This window comes from Coregonus lavaretus (assembly GCF_964263955.1).
Source record: "Coregonus lavaretus genome assembly, chromosome: 24".
Classification (NCBI taxonomy): Eukaryota; Metazoa; Chordata; class Actinopteri; order Salmoniformes; family Salmonidae; genus Coregonus; species Coregonus lavaretus.
In genome coordinates this window covers 15,956,631-15,972,915 of record NC_140011.1, presented here as the reverse complement: position 1 = coordinate 15,972,915, position 16,285 = coordinate 15,956,631, and the positions used below count along the sequence as shown (strand labels likewise).

The following is a 16,285-nucleotide window of genomic DNA, read 5'->3' as shown; positions in this document are numbered from 1 at the left end:
TGTGGAGATGGGGGATACTTCCAGAAGGACAACCATCTCTGCAGAACTCCACCAATCAGGCCTTTATGGTAGAGTGGCCAGACGGAAGCCACTTCTCAGTAAAAGGCACATGACAGCCCGCTTGGAGTTTGCCAAAATACACCTAAAGGACTCTGACCATGAGAAACAAGATTCTCTGGTCTGATGAAATCAAGATTGAACTCTTTGGCCTGAATGCCAAGTGTCACGTCTGGAGGAAACCTGGCACCATCCCTACGGTGAAGCATGGTGGTGGCAGCATCATGCTGTGGGAATGTTTTTCAGTGGCAGGGACTGGGATACTAGTCAGGATCGAGGGAAAGATGGACGGAGCAAAGTACAGAGAGATCCTTGATGAAAACCTGCTCCAGAGCGCTCAGGACCTCAGACTGGGGTAAAGGTTCACTTTCCAACAGGACAATGACCCTAAGCACACAGCCATGACAACGCAGGAGTGGCTTCGGAACAAGTCTCTGAATGTCATTGAGTGGCCCAGCCAGAGCCCGGACTAACATCTCTGGAGAAACCTGAAGATAGCTGTGCAGCAACGCTTCCCATCCAACCTGACAGAGCTTGAGAGGGTCTGCAGAGAAGAATGGGAGAAACTCCCCAAATATAGGTGTCCCAAGCATCATACCCAAGAAGACTCGAGGTTGTAATCGCTGCCAAAGGTGCTTCAACAAAGTACTGATTAAAGGGTATGAATACTTATGTAAATGTCATATTTCCATTTTCTATTTTTTATAAATTTGCAAAAATGTCTAAAAACCAGTTTTTGCTTTGTCATTATGGGGTATTGTGTATAGATTGATGAGGGGGAAAAAACACAATTTAATCCTTTTTAGAATAAGGCTGTAGGAAAATAGGAAAATGTGGAAAAAGTCAAGGGGTCTGAATACTTTCCGAATGCGCTGTACCTAGCCAGTATACCTGAATCATGAAAAATCCCTTTTGACTTGTTTCTGTCTGTCCCTACATCTAATCTCATGTATTATTCCTTTGAGAATTTGTATTTGATGTTCAGTGTTATTGGTTAGTGCAACAGAATACAGTTCATTACTAGTTGTTGGTGGCAGGTAGCAGAGGTCAAGGACACTGCTGCAGTAGGCTATTGAAAAGCTGAATATTTTCTACCTAGTCTGTCAGAAAGTGAAGGTCGCATATAACATACCACTGATCAATACTGCACATAGAGAAAAAAGGTAATCCAGAACCGTTGATGTTTAGGCCTTTGCAGATTTTACTTTGTACATTTTAATAATAAGCTCAATCAAATAAGGGCAGTTATCTGTTATGTACAATCCTGGATCTTTGAGTACTCTTGTTTTGAATATCATTCATAGGTATTGTAATATATTGTTAATAACTACAGTTCTCATTACTGATTAGTAATGGATGGGTTTAGGGATGGGTTCTGAGTTAATGGTGACGTCTGTCTCTTCTATCTCTGTGTGTTTGAGCAGGACTGATGGACGACGCTGGTCTTTGGCATCTCTGCCCTCCTCTGGCTATGGCACCAATACACCAAGCTCCACTGTCTCTGTACGTACCATACCTTACCACTCACTTTGCTACAAACACTTAAGAATGAACTCAGTTATTACATGAAAACAAAATATATTGTGTTAGCTAGATTTTAAAAAAGCAATGCCAAAAAGGTTGTTAAACCTAAACCCCTTCACATACACTATACCGATGGAAAACCGTTTCAATCCCACCCCCAAAAAATACAGATACCAAATCACTGGAAAGGTAAGAATTAATTTGAATAAAGATGTTTCAATGTGAAATGATAATTTGATAGACTGCCTCTAGTCTGTTCTCCTGTGACCGGTGCTGTACTGTAGGCTATTGGAAGTCAGATAGATGAGGGGTGCCATAGTGAACAGGCTGACTCATACCACCAGCAATGTGTTTAGGGCCAGCAGATTTGTTTTGGAGGAAACATGGCCCTGACACAAAGCCAACAGCCAGGCCACCCACATACACGCACTCTTGCACACACAAACAGAAACACACACGCACATACACACACACACCTCTGATCTGTTTACTGACAAAGTCAAATCACACAGGCAGGAAATTGTCAACTCTGACACCCATGCGTCACACTCACACGCAGGACTGACCACACACACACACACACACACACACACACACACACACACAGGCCCCATGACAAAGTACACAAGCCAAGTAAGCACGCCTCCACACACAAAGTAATGGGCTGTTTGTTTACGGCCATGTTTTATGAGGACGATCAATTAGAGTTGATAAATACTTGTGGCTTGTGAGGAATACTTTTGGAGGATTTACGATAGAGAAGGATTGACTGGCAACCATGTTTGTCCAGGCTGTGTTTACACATCTGTTTGCTAAGGGTCTTTGCAGCTTACTTGAAGTTGATTCCGTTTTTGGATTTTATTTCAGAACAATGTGGTGAGAAGAAAAGGAAAAGTTCACAATAATTTGTTAGCTTTCATGTACCGTCACAACCATTTTGGCACCCATAAGTTTCAGTCCTTTGTTTTCAAGACACTGTAAAAGGGAATAGCTACTGTAATGAACATTTCCCCAATCAAATTAAAAACAACAGTCAGAAAAAACACACACTCTCCTGGTAACTGTCATTCTCTCGTGCAACAACATCAATCAAAGCCTCTCGTTCTTCTTTTTATTTTTTTATTTTCTCGTTCAATGTATATTCATTTCATTTCCAGTCGTCCTGTTCATCACAGGAGAAGCTTCACCAACTGCCCTTCCAGCCCACGCCGGACGAGCTGCACTTCCTCTCCAAGCACTTCTGCACCGAGAGCATCGCCGGGGATGACCGACGGAGGGGGACCGCGCCCATGCGACCCCGCTCGCGCAGTCTCAGGTAAGTACGAAGGCCCGGCAAGGTCACACATCTTTATAGATGCTGGGGATAACGGTCGCTGAAAAGTATGCTCCTTTTATATACTTTTATGTGAATAGTTTTCAAATGAGATTTGATTCATAATATATAAATGTATTTGTGCTGTAAGATATGTGTTGTAATATAATTACTGATCATACCTTTGTATTTATATGTGTTTGCAGCCCTGGAAGATCCCCTTCCTGTTGTGATCATGAGATTATTATGATGAACCATGTCTACAAGGAACGCTTTCCTAAGGTGAGGAGCCAACTGAATTAGATCAAAATGTCTTATTGCTTTAAAGCTAGAATCCTTAGTTGAAACAATAACAAATTGAACTCCCCGCCCCAGTTTCGCTAAAAAGCTAAGGGATGGGGCTGAAGAAATCTAACCACTCTCAAATTCATAGACAGAGCTATGGATGCAAGGACTGAGTATCCATAATATCAAATGCATAGTTTTAACCATGTTTTGAGGCTATACAGTGTTTGTTTACATTTACCTTGTTTACAAACATTGGAGAGAAACAAGCTTATATTTGGGGTTCTAATGGGGTACGACAGTTGAACTAAGCTCATGAGGCATAAATTAAATTATTCAAGAATCAATGGGTATATGTCATTAATTTATAAGTCCAAAAATGGATGTAGCATCTAAGGATTCTAGCTTTAACAATGGTAATTTGCTAATGTCTTAATTTGATCACGCTGTTGTCGCTGAGAATTTTCCTGCGCCCCAGGATTTAGATAGATAAATACACTAAAAACCCGCTCCAACACATGGTTATATTAACAGTATTGCACTTTTCGTGTAATTTTAGCCAGCTAATAGCCTAACCACCGATCAAGCAACATTACATCGGCGGAACAGTGTAAATGAACTAAATGTTCAAATCCCAATTGGTCCAGGATTATTTTTGCTGCGATAAAACTGGTCAAATTAAGAGAGTACATCTGTACATAAGATTTATTGTTCACACAGTGACACACCTGTCAGTAGGAGTTGGTCTTTTTCACCCACTTCTTGCATTCTTACCCTCTCCTGACCACTTTTGACACTAGTTTTCTTTCTACCTTTGAACCTTTTTACCCTCTCTCTACACATTCTCTACTTCTAACCCTTTCCACCCCTCTGTGTCTCTCCAGGCCACAGCCCAGATGGAGGAGAGGATCCAGGAGATCATCCGGACCTGCTCCCCGGAGAGCGTGTTGCCGCTGGCGGACGGTGTGCTGGGGTTCGCCCACCACCAGATCATCGAGCTGGTCCGCGACTGCCTGGAGAAGAGCCGCCTGGGCCATATCACCTCACGCTACTTCTGTGAGCTCACCGACAAGCTGGAGAGGCTCTTCCAGGAGGTGGGTGACACTTTGGGTGCATCTCAATAGTGTAATAATAATACATGTAATGCAAAGTGGTTTCCTTTCCTTGTGTCCTCTACTCTAGAATACAAAATCCGGAATAATGAAGGAAAGGAGATGAGGAAAGGAAGCAATAAAGGGTCGTGTAGAGTATAGTGCCACCTGCTAGCATTGGGGGATATCACTGGTTAACTTTAGCATCTTCCGGACCCACTTTAAAAGGCATCAACCTTTTACATAAGTCCTCTGTAGCTCAATTGGTAGAGCATGGCGCTTGTAACGCCAGGGTAGTGGGTTCGATCCCCGTACCTAAAAATGTATGCACACATGACTGTAAGTCGCTTTGGATAAAAGCGTCTGCTAAATGGCATATTATTATTAATAAGTACAGTGTAATTACAATGTTGGTACACATTACTGCATAGGACTTTGATAAAATCAAACAAATTCTTTCACCAAAATAATTTGTTTTACTGTGCTCCCTTACCTCTCTGGTATTGAAAGTCATTTTCGAAGCACTATTACTAATCTAACTAATACTAACCTGTTTATAGATGTTCTGTATTTCTCAACGTCCTCTCTCCTCATACCTTAATGGTGCTTACAGTCCCGAGCACTGAGCAGCTCACAGGTCCGTGTGAAATGTTGAGCGAGTGTGTTCTGTTCTCTTTATCTATAGTCCACATCCCGGTCGGAGAGCCAGGAGGTGAACTTCATCAAAGAGCTGGTAAAGAAGATCCTCATTGTCATCGCCAGGCCGGCGCGCCTCCTGGAATGCCTGGTATGTCTCGCCTAATTGTCGCTAGCTAGATACCAAGCACATGGCCATGACTTCACTCACTGGCGCATATTACATAAATGATATGCCTACTAGGGACAGGGTTTCTTCCTGACCATGTGGTGTGACTAGGCAAAACTCTGAGCCCTAATACTAAGTATGAGTTCTTTCTGGTGGTGACAAGCTATATAGATGCAATCCCATCCTCATCTTGCTCCTGCTAGTCCTCATTGTCACAATAACATCACCATCAACCCAGAGAAAAGCCAACAGCACCAGTTCCAGAAGTGATGTAGTTAAACCTGTGTCCTTGTGTTGTCCTCTACTCAGGAGTTTGATCCAGAGGAGTTCTACCATCTGTTGGAGGCTGCCGAGGGTCACGCCAAAGAAGGCCAGGGCATCAAGACTGACATCCCCCGCTACATCATCAGCCAGCTGGGCCTCACACGGGACCCACTGGAAGGTACGTCATGTTTGACTTTTGACCTTTTACGGGGTAGGTTGACAGTGCCTAAGCCAGGGCTCTCCAACCCTGTTCCTGGAGCGCTACCGTCCTGTAGGTTTTCACTCCAACGCTAATCTAGCGCACCTGATTAATAATTAGATGGTTGATAAGCTGAATCAGGTTAATTACTACTTGGGTTGGAGTGAAAACCTACAGGAGGGTAGCTCTCCAGGAACAGGGTTGGAGAGCCCTGGCCTAAACCAACATGAGTGGAGGTGCAGGTCAAACATCACACGTTCAGAATTAAAAGAGTGCTTACTGATGAAAGCTGCAAGGGCTGTGAACTCATTCCAGTGGTGGGCTGCATTGATGAAGGAAGTAATCAAGATGTACATTCAAGTTCTTCACCCTTCTCCCGAAGTGTGCACTTCCCCTCATGGATTGAGGAATATGGTGGAAACTCCCTCCAGCCATGCTTGCACCAATCCAATGCTTTTAAATGTATGAGGGGGATTGAACGAGTGCCAACTTCTGGAGAAAGGTAGAGAATCGTAACGCAGCCATTGAATTGTTCATACAATCACTTGTCATGCTTTGTGTTCTCGAAGTTACCGCTACATTGATGACCTGATGAAAATATGATAAGTATAATTATATGATAAGAATATGATCGTGACACATAATCTACTTAACTCCAACCAGCTTCATCAGAACACTACAGCCTACAGTTTGATCCCGTTTTAGTGGAGGAGAGGAATCCTCGTAAAACTCCCTCTGTAATGTACTGAGAGAAAATACTACGATAAATTAAAGATCTTAATTATGTTGTGGATATTGTGGTCTCAATGTTTTGGAAGCACTGCTGGAGCATAAAATTGTATCCATTTTTAGTTTTCAAAGAATATGACTTGTATTACTACAGTATTACTACTACAGAAGAACTAGTACTAGATAATAAATATAAATAATTAGTCATTTAGCAGACGCTCTTATCCAGAGCGACTTACAGGAGCAATTAGGGTTAAGTGCCTTGCTCAAGGGCACATCGACAGATTTTTCACCTAGTCGGTTCGGGGATTAGAACCAGCGACCTTTCGGTTACTGGCACAACGCTCTTAACCACTAAGCTACCTGCCGCCCTAGAAGTACTAGCTACCATTTCAGTATCCCCAATGACTAAAATATTGCATCAGCATTACAGTAAGTATTTTTAGCAAGGCTAATATTGAACAACAATGGAGAAGGTCTAAGACAAAGGTAATGTAGAGTAACATGTGTCCTGTACCGAACAGACTGCCATCCTAATGACTCTCTCAATTTAAACCCCAACGTTCATTCTGACTAATTAGAAACGAATGGTCTCCCTATAGAGCTGAAACAGTTCTACGCACAGACTGGCTCACTAACCTCTGTCCTCATTTGCCAATGTCTCTCCACTCATTTCCCCTGGGCCTATCCTGTGTATTTTTCTTACCCAGTATCCTGGAGTGCTGGAAGCAGCCTTCTAGGCAGGGACAGATGTTAAGTGGCATTGGAAATGGGTTTAGGGTCTCTGTTGGGACGACTGAACGACCCCCTCCTGATTCGCTACCTCCTGTTGTTCATACATCGCTGATGGGAAGGGGTGCACCCACACGTGCATGTACATACGTGGGTACACATGCAAGACGCACACACAAAACACGAACGCACACACACACACTTGAGTGTTCTGGAGTTGTGGTTTTCTTAATGGATGTCCGACATGTGTTTGTGTTGCTGCCACTTCTGGTTTCCACCTCATTTCCTCTCATTTAGGATTTCTCAGACTCAGCTTATTAGGTGGACAAAGTCAACAGACTACTCTTAACTGCCAAAAAAGAAAGTGTGTTAATAAAAAGTAAAGTCAACTCCCTATAGGCTTTGACTAAATGTTGGGGTATATATAAGACATCTGGATGTAAAGGTCACTGTTTGGTGTCTGAAGGTGAAAATGCTGAAATTGCAAAGTCGAATGAAATGCTGAAATGTTCTTTCTCTCTCCTACAGAAATTGCTCAGATGACCAGTTATGACAGTGGGATAGCTGAAACGCCAGAGACAGATGACTCTGTGAGTATTCAGTATATTTTATTCAAGTTTTTAATCACAGGTTTGATGTATTTCAGTAGAATAAAGTTTCTCTACTCTCGTCCTCCCAGTCCCAGAGTCTGAGCGCGGCCCTACGAGCCCGACGAAAGCCCTGCGAGATGGACTTTGAGATGACCAAACTCATCAGCAACGGAGCCTACGGGTGAGAGAATCTTCTCTGGTATAATTCAGGATTGTTATGATGGAACCCAAATCTGTTTCAGCTGTCATTTAGGATTTGAATGGGATATGTGATTTGGATTTAGTCAAAGGACCTTTATTTACTCATATTTTCAATCTTCAATTCATGGCCCTGTCATGTTCTGTTCCTAAACCACAAATAAGTATATACATATAATGTGTTCCCTCTCCTACAGAACTATGAATGTGTGATTTCAATCCATCTTTTCAACGTATATGAATAACCGTGTCATTCTCTGTCTGACAGAGCAATGTATGGTTGATTTAACTCAGCCTTTGCCACGTGTCTGACATATTGTTTCCTCTCTCTCCATCTCTCTCTGACAGGGCTGTGTATCTGGTGCGCCACAAGGAGACCAAGCAGCGTTTCGCCATGAAGAAGATCAACAAACAGAACCTGATGCTGAGGAACCAGATCCAGCAGGCCTTCGTGGAGAGAGACATCCTGACCTTCGCTGAGAACCCCTTTGTGGTCTCCATGTACTGCTCCTTCCAGACGCGACGACACCTCTGCATGGTCATGGAGTATGTGGAAGGTATGTAGCCATTTCTTCTTCTTTTCTTTTTTTTTTTACGGACCCAAAACTGTGGTAGACAGAAAGCTGACACCAGGGGGGATAAACTGCTCTAGAAATACTGGTTAATGTTAACATCCATCCCTATTATTTATCAAATGCACTTTTGGGGTTGGGATTAATCATTAATAATTAAACATATGTTGAATCTATTTCATTGTAGTATATTTCAATGTCGGAATTAACTCAATAAACCAATTATCTGTCTATGTGTGCCATTAGGAGGTGACTGTGCCAACCTGCTGAAGAACATGGGCCCCCTGCCTGTGGACATGGCCAGGATGTACTTTGCTGAGACTGTCCTGGCTCTGGAGTACCTTCACAACTATGGCATCGTCCACAGGGACCTCAAACCAGACAAGTCAGTCTCTAATATCTCTATATTAAAGTCAGCTAATGTCACTGAGAAGGTAGATAGATATAGCCTGGTCTCAGATCTGTTAGTGCTGACTGATGATATTTACATTTTTCTTTTCTTTTTCTTTTTTAAAATTAATAATTTCTTTACAACATACCACACTAACCAAGCAACAACAAACTAAAACACCACATGTAAACACATTACAACATTGTTCACTCTCCTCCTATTCCTCCTATTTTGACTTTCTATACTATACTTCACAATTTCATCCTAACAAGACATTCAAATATAAATGTTGCGTATATGGGAGGGCTGCAACGAAATTTCAAGAACAATAAATAAATAGGTAATTAATATTATGAAATGGTAAAGTTAGTCATAAGAGAATTGCCAGTAATTTCTCATTATGTACATTACTTGTATAAATGTACATATTATTGATTTTGTATAAATAATTTTGTATCAATACCAATGATTAGTATTAATGACATATTATAAATAACATTTCCCCCCATTTTCATTCACTCCAAGACAACTTCAAACTTGGCCCATTTGTTTTCATGTTCCTTTAGCTTTTCTTTTACTTTTGAAATAATTGTTTCAAATTTGATAGTGTTCATTGACAGTTTGAGCCATTCTGCTAAAAAGGTTGACTGCTCCTCTTTCCAGTGCCTTTAAATTACTATTTTAGCTATGCGAGTTAGTGACCTGAGCATGGAAGAATTTGGTGTATTTTGACTGATGATCTTAACCTTTTTAAAATAGTCAGTCACTTGGGTGATTTATATTATTGTACCAATTGAGCGAGATTTTGTAGGTTAGATTAGAGAGTTGTACAGTCACATGTACAGGGTTGCAGATGTAATTACAGGGTACAGTACATTTCTTGAGCTCCGAGCTCCACCAATGCAGGACGCTATCTTCTGCCATTGGCATCTATGTTGTGGTTCTCTCTCGTTCTCTCCCTTCCCCAGTCTGCTGGTGACCTCCATGGGCCACATCAAGTTGACAGACTTTGGGCTGTCCAAGGTGGGCCTGATGAACATGACCACTAACCTGTATGAGGGACACATAGAGAAGGACGCCCGAGAGTTCTCTGATAAACAGGTACAGTGAGTGGAGATTGACATTCTACCTACAGTATAAGCCAATCTTTCTTGCTAATTTGTTTCTTTTGGTAATTAAAACAAGAAAGTAGAGAGAACATGACAACTATGGTATCCAGTCTGAACAAGGTTCGAAGTGTTCAGACTGTGGATACCAACAGCTTTCAGGTTATTATCTTTCCTATGTGACTATGTCTAGCCTCAACCTTTCGCCAAAACATACTACTAGTATGATGCGTCTATACCTGTTTTCTTCTGTCTGTGTGTGCAGGTGTGTGGGACCCCAGAGTACATTGCTCCAGAGGTGATCCTGAGACAGGGCTATGGGAAGCCAGTGGACTGGTGGGCTATGGGCATCATCCTCTATGAGTTCCTGGTCGGCTGCGTACCCTTCTTTGGAGACACACCAGAAGAACTGTTCGGGCAGGTCATCAGCGGTCAGTCTAACTCACTTCTCTCTTTTTGATTTGACATATGGGGCGAATCCTAACTTCCAATTAAGTTGAATTTGCACTTAACATTGACATCAATGCATGACTAAGTAGGAGACAAATCTGCAGGCCTTAATGGTAATATCTAACTATTCAGTATGGAATTAGATGGTGCCAATCTTTCCGATTCATTTTGGATTGAGGCATGTAATGCACAGAACAGATGGTGTGGGGGTGTGGATTCAGCTTGACATGAGACATACATTTTTTCAAGTTTTGATAACTTTATGATTTATGATAGCTTACGGAGGACCTCGGTGTTCCCTCTATCCTATGTTAATGAATGTGGTGCCATGACAGATTTGGTGTGCTCTCCATCATGGCAGGCCAGAGGGACCCAGTGTTAATTAAAGGGCTCTGAACACTGAGCTGAATGCCACGCTGCTCAGGCCTGAGGGCCACCATGCATATTCATGCCTCAATCCCAAATTTGATTAAAATGGGGGCGACATGGCACCAAAGAGACATCCGTGGCATGGCGCAGTCTATACTGGTGGGCGTATGCTGCTATTTTTCAACTTTTGCGAACAGTCTACACTTGTCAAACAGACATGAACACACAGACACATGGAGATACACACACAAAACATGAAGACACAGATATTTTTTCATCACATACAGTGCCTTCAGAAAGAAAGTCACATTTCCTTTGATCATCCTTGAGATGTCACTACAACTTGATTGGAGTCCACCTGTGGCCAATTCAATTGTTTGGATGTGATTTAGAAAGAAACACACCTGTCTATATAAGGTCCCACAGTTGACAGTGCATGTCAGAGCAGAAACTATACCATAAAGTCCAAGGAACTGGCCGTAGATCTCCAAAGTATAATTGTGATGAGTCATACTGTACCAGTCAAAAGTTTGGACACACCTACTCATTCCAGGGTTTTTCTTTATTTTGTACTATTTTCTACATTGTAGAATAATAGTGAAGACATCAAAACTATGAAATAACTCTATAAAGAAAAACCCTTGAATGAGTAGGTAGGTCCAAACGTATGACTGGTACTGTATATCTGGGGAAGAGTATAAAACAATTTCTGGAGTGTTGAAAGTTTCCAAGAGCACAGTGGTCTCCATCATTGGGAAATGGAAAAGATATGGAACTACCCAGACTCTGCCTAGAGCTGGCATCCGACCAAACTGAGCAACTGGGCAAGAAGAACCTTGGTCAGGGAAAGACTTGAAGATTGCTGTTCACCACCGCTCCCCATCTAACTTAACAGAGCTTGAGAAAATTTGCAAGGAAGGAAGGAAGAATGGGAGAAAATCCCCAAATCCAGATGTGAAAAGTCATACCCAAGACGACTTAAAGCTGTAATCGCTGCCAAAGGTGCTTCTACAAAATATTGACTCAGGGGTGTGAATACATTTAGATATTTCTGTATTTCATTTTCAATAAACATTTTTAAAAAATGTTTTAAAAAATTAAATCACTTAGTAATTATGGGGTGTGTGATGGGCGAGAAATATTATCTATTTAATCAATTTGGAATTCAGGCTGCAACACTTTGAATAAGTTGAAGGGTATGAATACTTTCTAAAGGGACTGTAATGATTCTGTTTTTTCAGACCTGGATAATACATATTATGTTGTTAATAACTTCTAGCTAACTCCATATGTGTTGTCTATGGGATATTGCTAACGGCTAGTCAATTGTTTGCTTTGTGTATGGGATATCGTTGCTAACTTCTAGCTAGCTCTGTATGTGTTGTCTATGGGATATTGCTAAGTACTAACTGAGTGTGTTGTTGGTTCCAAGATGAGATCACCTGGCCGGAAGGAGAGGACGCTCCCCCTGCCGACTCCCAGGAACTGATCACCCTGTTACTCAGACAGAACCCTCTGGAGAGGATGGGCACAGGTAGGCACAAGTTGTGCACAACACATGCCACATACAAATACCTTTTTCACACTACCAAACCAAGCCAAGCTGTACTGGGCTGGTCTGGTTTCACATCCACCATAGTTGATGGAAAAGTGCTGGAAAGGTCAATGTGAAAATAAAAATTAGAGCCAGCAAAGTACGGTTCGGGTCGGCCCCATATTTATGTGAATCAGGCAAAAGATTGGATTTATGTGGGCTACGTTTAGTTTGTTGAAACTCGGCACATGAAAGGAAACGTTTTCTATTATTAGAGGTTGAAGGTGTTACCAGGGAGCATTCTCTCCCCTCAGTTAAAACAGTCCAGGTACAGACAGGGGTTATTGTCATAACTCTCTGGGTGCCTTCTCAGCGCAGCCCATTATTTAAAGGTACAAGGTGGGACAAATGGGATCAAACAAATGGGCGGAACAGTTTATCACAAAACCCCACTGCCTCACCTTTTCCTTTCCTCAATTACAATAATTCCTCCCGGGCCGCCTCAAATGTCGACCCGGGCAAGGTCACTCATCTTCAGCGTCTGCGAATCATAAACATTGTCCCTGACCTGAGATGAAGCCACGGGCTCCCCAGCGCGTCTCAAATGGCACCATATTTGCTATATATCCCATAGGGCTCTGGTCAAAAGTAGTGCACCATATAGGGAATAGTGTGCCATTTGGGATGTAGCCTTTGTCTCCTGCATAGCAGGTTATGCACGACTGTATTCATCAGAGCCAATCCACCGGTTGGGGTCAAACCATTCAGCGGCGGCCCTCCATCTCTTCCTCAAAGGTCACCGCCAGGAAATTGCAAGGCATAATTAATGGCCGGTGATATCACTTTTGGGTGCTGGCCAATGAAAAAGAGAGGATCAAACGTTAGCGTCTGCACTTCTTCCTTTTGTGTGGGGGCAGTGGCACTGCTGTCCAATGTCAACCTTTGTCTTGGACGAAGTGGATGTGTGTGTGTTTTTGTATGCGGGTGCTTGCAGTAGGCCTATGTGTGCAAGATATCTGTGTCCATCTCTGTGAGTCTGCATGTGTATGCGTGTGTGTACAGTGCATTTGGAAAGTATTCAGACTCCTTGACTTTTTTCCACATTTTGTTACGTTACAACCTTATTCTAAAATTGATTTTTTTTAAACATCCCTCATCAATCTACACACAATACCCCATAATGACAAAGCAAAAACAGGTTTTTAGACATTTATGGGGGGGGGGGGGGATGAAATATAACATTTACATAAGTATTCGGATCCTTTACTCAGTACTTTGTTGAAGCACCTTTGGCAGCGATTACAGCCTCAAGTCTTCTTGGATATGACGCTACAAGCGTGGCACACCTGGTCCCGTGTGGCTCAGTTGGTAGAGCATGGCGCTTGCAACGCCAGGGTTGTGGATTCGATTCCCACGGGGGGCCAGAACGTAGAAAGAAATTTATGAAATGTATGCACTCACTACTGTAATTCGCTCTGGATAAGAGTGTCTGCTAAATGACTAAAATGAATATGAAAATGATATTTGGGGAGTTTATCCCATTCTTCTCTGCAAACCTCTCAAGCTCTGTCAGGTTGGATGGGGAGCTTTGCTGCACAGCTATTTTCAGGTCTCTCCAGAGATGTTCGATCGGATTCAAGTCCTGGCTCTGGCTGGGCCACTCAAGGACATTCAGAGACTTGTCCCGAAGCCACTCCTGCATTATCTTGGCTATGTGCTTAGGTTTGTTGTCCTGTTGGAAAGTGAACCTTCGCCTCAGTCTGAGGTCCTGAGCAGGTTTTCATCTAGGATCTCTCTGTACATTGCTCCGTTCATCTTTCCCTCGATCCTGACTAGTTTCCCTTTCCCTGCCACTGAAAAACATCCCCACAGCATGACGCTGCCACCACCATGCTTCACCGTAGGGATGGTGCCAGGTTTCCTCCAGACATGACGCTTGGCATTCAGGCCAAAGCGTTCAATCTTGTTTTCGTCAGACCAGAGAAAATTGTTTTTCATGGTCTGAGAGTCTTTAGGTGCCTTTTGGCAAACTCCAAGCATGCTGTCATGTGCCTTTTACTGAGGAGTGGCTTCTGTCTGGCCGCTCCTTAAAGGCCTGATTGGTGGAGTGCTGCAGAGATGGTTGTCCTTCTGCAAGGTTCTCCCATCTCCACAGAGGAACTCTGTAGTGCTGTCAGAGTGACCATCGGGTTCTTGGTGACCTCCCTGACCAAGGCCCTTCTCCCCCGATTGCTCAGTTTGGCCAGGCGGCCAGCTCTAGGAAGAGTCTTGGTGGTTCCAAACTTCTTCCATTTTAAGAATGTTTTTGGGGACCTTCAATGCTGCAGAAATGTTTTGGTACCCTTCCCCAGATCTGTGCCTCGACACAATCCTGTCTCGGAGCTTTACGGACAATTCCTTGATATTGAGAGGGGGTCAAATACTTATTTCCCTCATTAAAATGCAAATAAATGTATAACATTTTTTACATGCGTTTTTCTGGATTTTTTTGTTGTTATTCTGTCTCTCACTGTTCAAATAAACCTACCATTAAAATTATAGACTGATCATTTCTTTGTCAGTGGGCAAACGTACAAAATCAGCAGGGGATCAAATACTTTTTTCCCTCACTGTATGTGTCTGTTCATAATGTGTATGTCCATTCATCCTTAGGCGGTGCTTATGAGGTGAAGCACCACCAGTTCTTCCACACTCTGGACTGGGACAGTCTGCTCAGACAGAAGGCTGAGTTCATCCCTCAGCTGGAGTCAGAGGACGACACCAGCTACTTCGACAGTGAGTCTAGTCTACTTCCTGCTCTTAAAATGTACAGTAATCTATACTATAGAATACAGCTACTTCGAAAGTGAAAGTTAGGTAGGATAGTAATTAATGTTTTTTCCCCACAGCTCGATCAGATAGGTACCATCACCTGGAGACGGAGGAAGAGGAGGATACGAATGATGAAGACTTCAACGTGGAGCTACAACAGTTCTCCTCCTGCTCTCACAGATTCTCCAAGGTGTGTTCTTTCTTTCTCTTTTTTTCTTTTTCTCTCTCTGTATATTTCTCTCTCTTTCTCTCACTCTATTTTGCGGTCTCTCTCACTCTCTAGATAAGTTACAAAGCCTTCACTCAAGGCATTACTGCTTACACACTTCCATATCACTCCTTATGATAGAAAGCCAATTGTGGATCAATTAAGAGCTAATCAGGGCTGCCAGATTAGCTCTTCATTGCTCTATCTGTATGAATATTATCCAAATGCATCAGAATCTCTCATGGCTTCACGTTGAAAACAAATTACTATCCAGTCTTCTGATTTTTTCAGACCAGTTAGTACATACTAGCAACACGCATAACCACCAAAACAGACAGGTAAATTCGCCTAAAATCTACAGTTTTATATAGAGCCATAGCTGAATGGAACTCTTTACCAATCCATATTTCTCAGGCAAAAAGTAAATCCACCTTCAAGAAATAAATAAAAGAACATCTAATGCGATAGACCATATGACTGAACAGGAAATAGAAAGCATCAACTGAATGTTGAATGTGTTACCTGTCAGATACTTTAATTCAATTCAATTAACTCAACATGTAAGATTTCATATGGAACAGACTGCTTTGTTTGGTCCATAAAACATGCTATGCATCTTTCCCTCAACCCCCTACAGCATGTAATGTTCTGCTGCAAATCATATCTATTTTGGGAGAACGTAGAAGACAATGCAAACACATGTGCATTGTTGTGCTGCATTGCAGTATGCTCTGCCTCTGAAAACAATGTGCCTTCGAAGGCGGGAGAATGGGTTTTTTCTGTGATCCACCACGACCCTTATGAGTTTTTGTTACCCACCAGTTTTGTAGTCTAACCAGTGGCTAACCAGTGGCTGCTGCCACTATTTTGGAATCACTGCCTGTTTTCTATAGTATCAAGGTCTGTCCCAACTTTTACCTAATCATACTATGAATGGATATATTGATGATAGTGATGTGTTTAGGTGTACAGTAGTCTTGTCCTCTATGAGGACAGTCTGTAACGTCTCTGTCTGCCTGTCTGTCCCTGCATGGTGTTCAGGTATCTAACAGTTTGTC

At 42.5% G+C, this 16,285-nt stretch overlaps 1 protein-coding gene across 1 annotated transcript in view; it reads left to right on the top strand.

The window, feature by feature from the left end:
- The window catches only part of LOC311099590 (microtubule-associated serine/threonine-protein kinase 1-like), a gene marked incomplete at its 5' end in the record, with an annotated part of 175,532 nt that overhangs the window by 148,318 nt on the left and 10,929 nt on the right, over window positions 1-16,285 (top strand). The window contains 15 exons of the mRNA XM_084140284.1: window positions 1,482-1,560; window positions 2,739-2,896; window positions 3,100-3,175; window positions 4,063-4,272; window positions 4,955-5,056; window positions 5,384-5,516; window positions 7,527-7,588; window positions 7,678-7,769; window positions 8,135-8,343; window positions 8,605-8,743; window positions 9,718-9,850; window positions 10,121-10,286; window positions 12,107-12,208; window positions 14,861-14,983; window positions 15,097-15,209. Coding sequence (XP_083996410.1) covers window positions 1,482-1,560; window positions 2,739-2,896; window positions 3,100-3,175; window positions 4,063-4,272; window positions 4,955-5,056; window positions 5,384-5,516; window positions 7,527-7,588; window positions 7,678-7,769; window positions 8,135-8,343; window positions 8,605-8,743; window positions 9,718-9,850; window positions 10,121-10,286; window positions 12,107-12,208; window positions 14,861-14,983; window positions 15,097-15,209 — 1,897 coding nt within the window. The remainder of the gene's footprint in view (window positions 1-1,481; window positions 1,561-2,738; window positions 2,897-3,099; window positions 3,176-4,062; window positions 4,273-4,954; window positions 5,057-5,383; window positions 5,517-7,526; window positions 7,589-7,677; window positions 7,770-8,134; window positions 8,344-8,604; window positions 8,744-9,717; window positions 9,851-10,120; window positions 10,287-12,106; window positions 12,209-14,860; window positions 14,984-15,096; window positions 15,210-16,285) is intronic.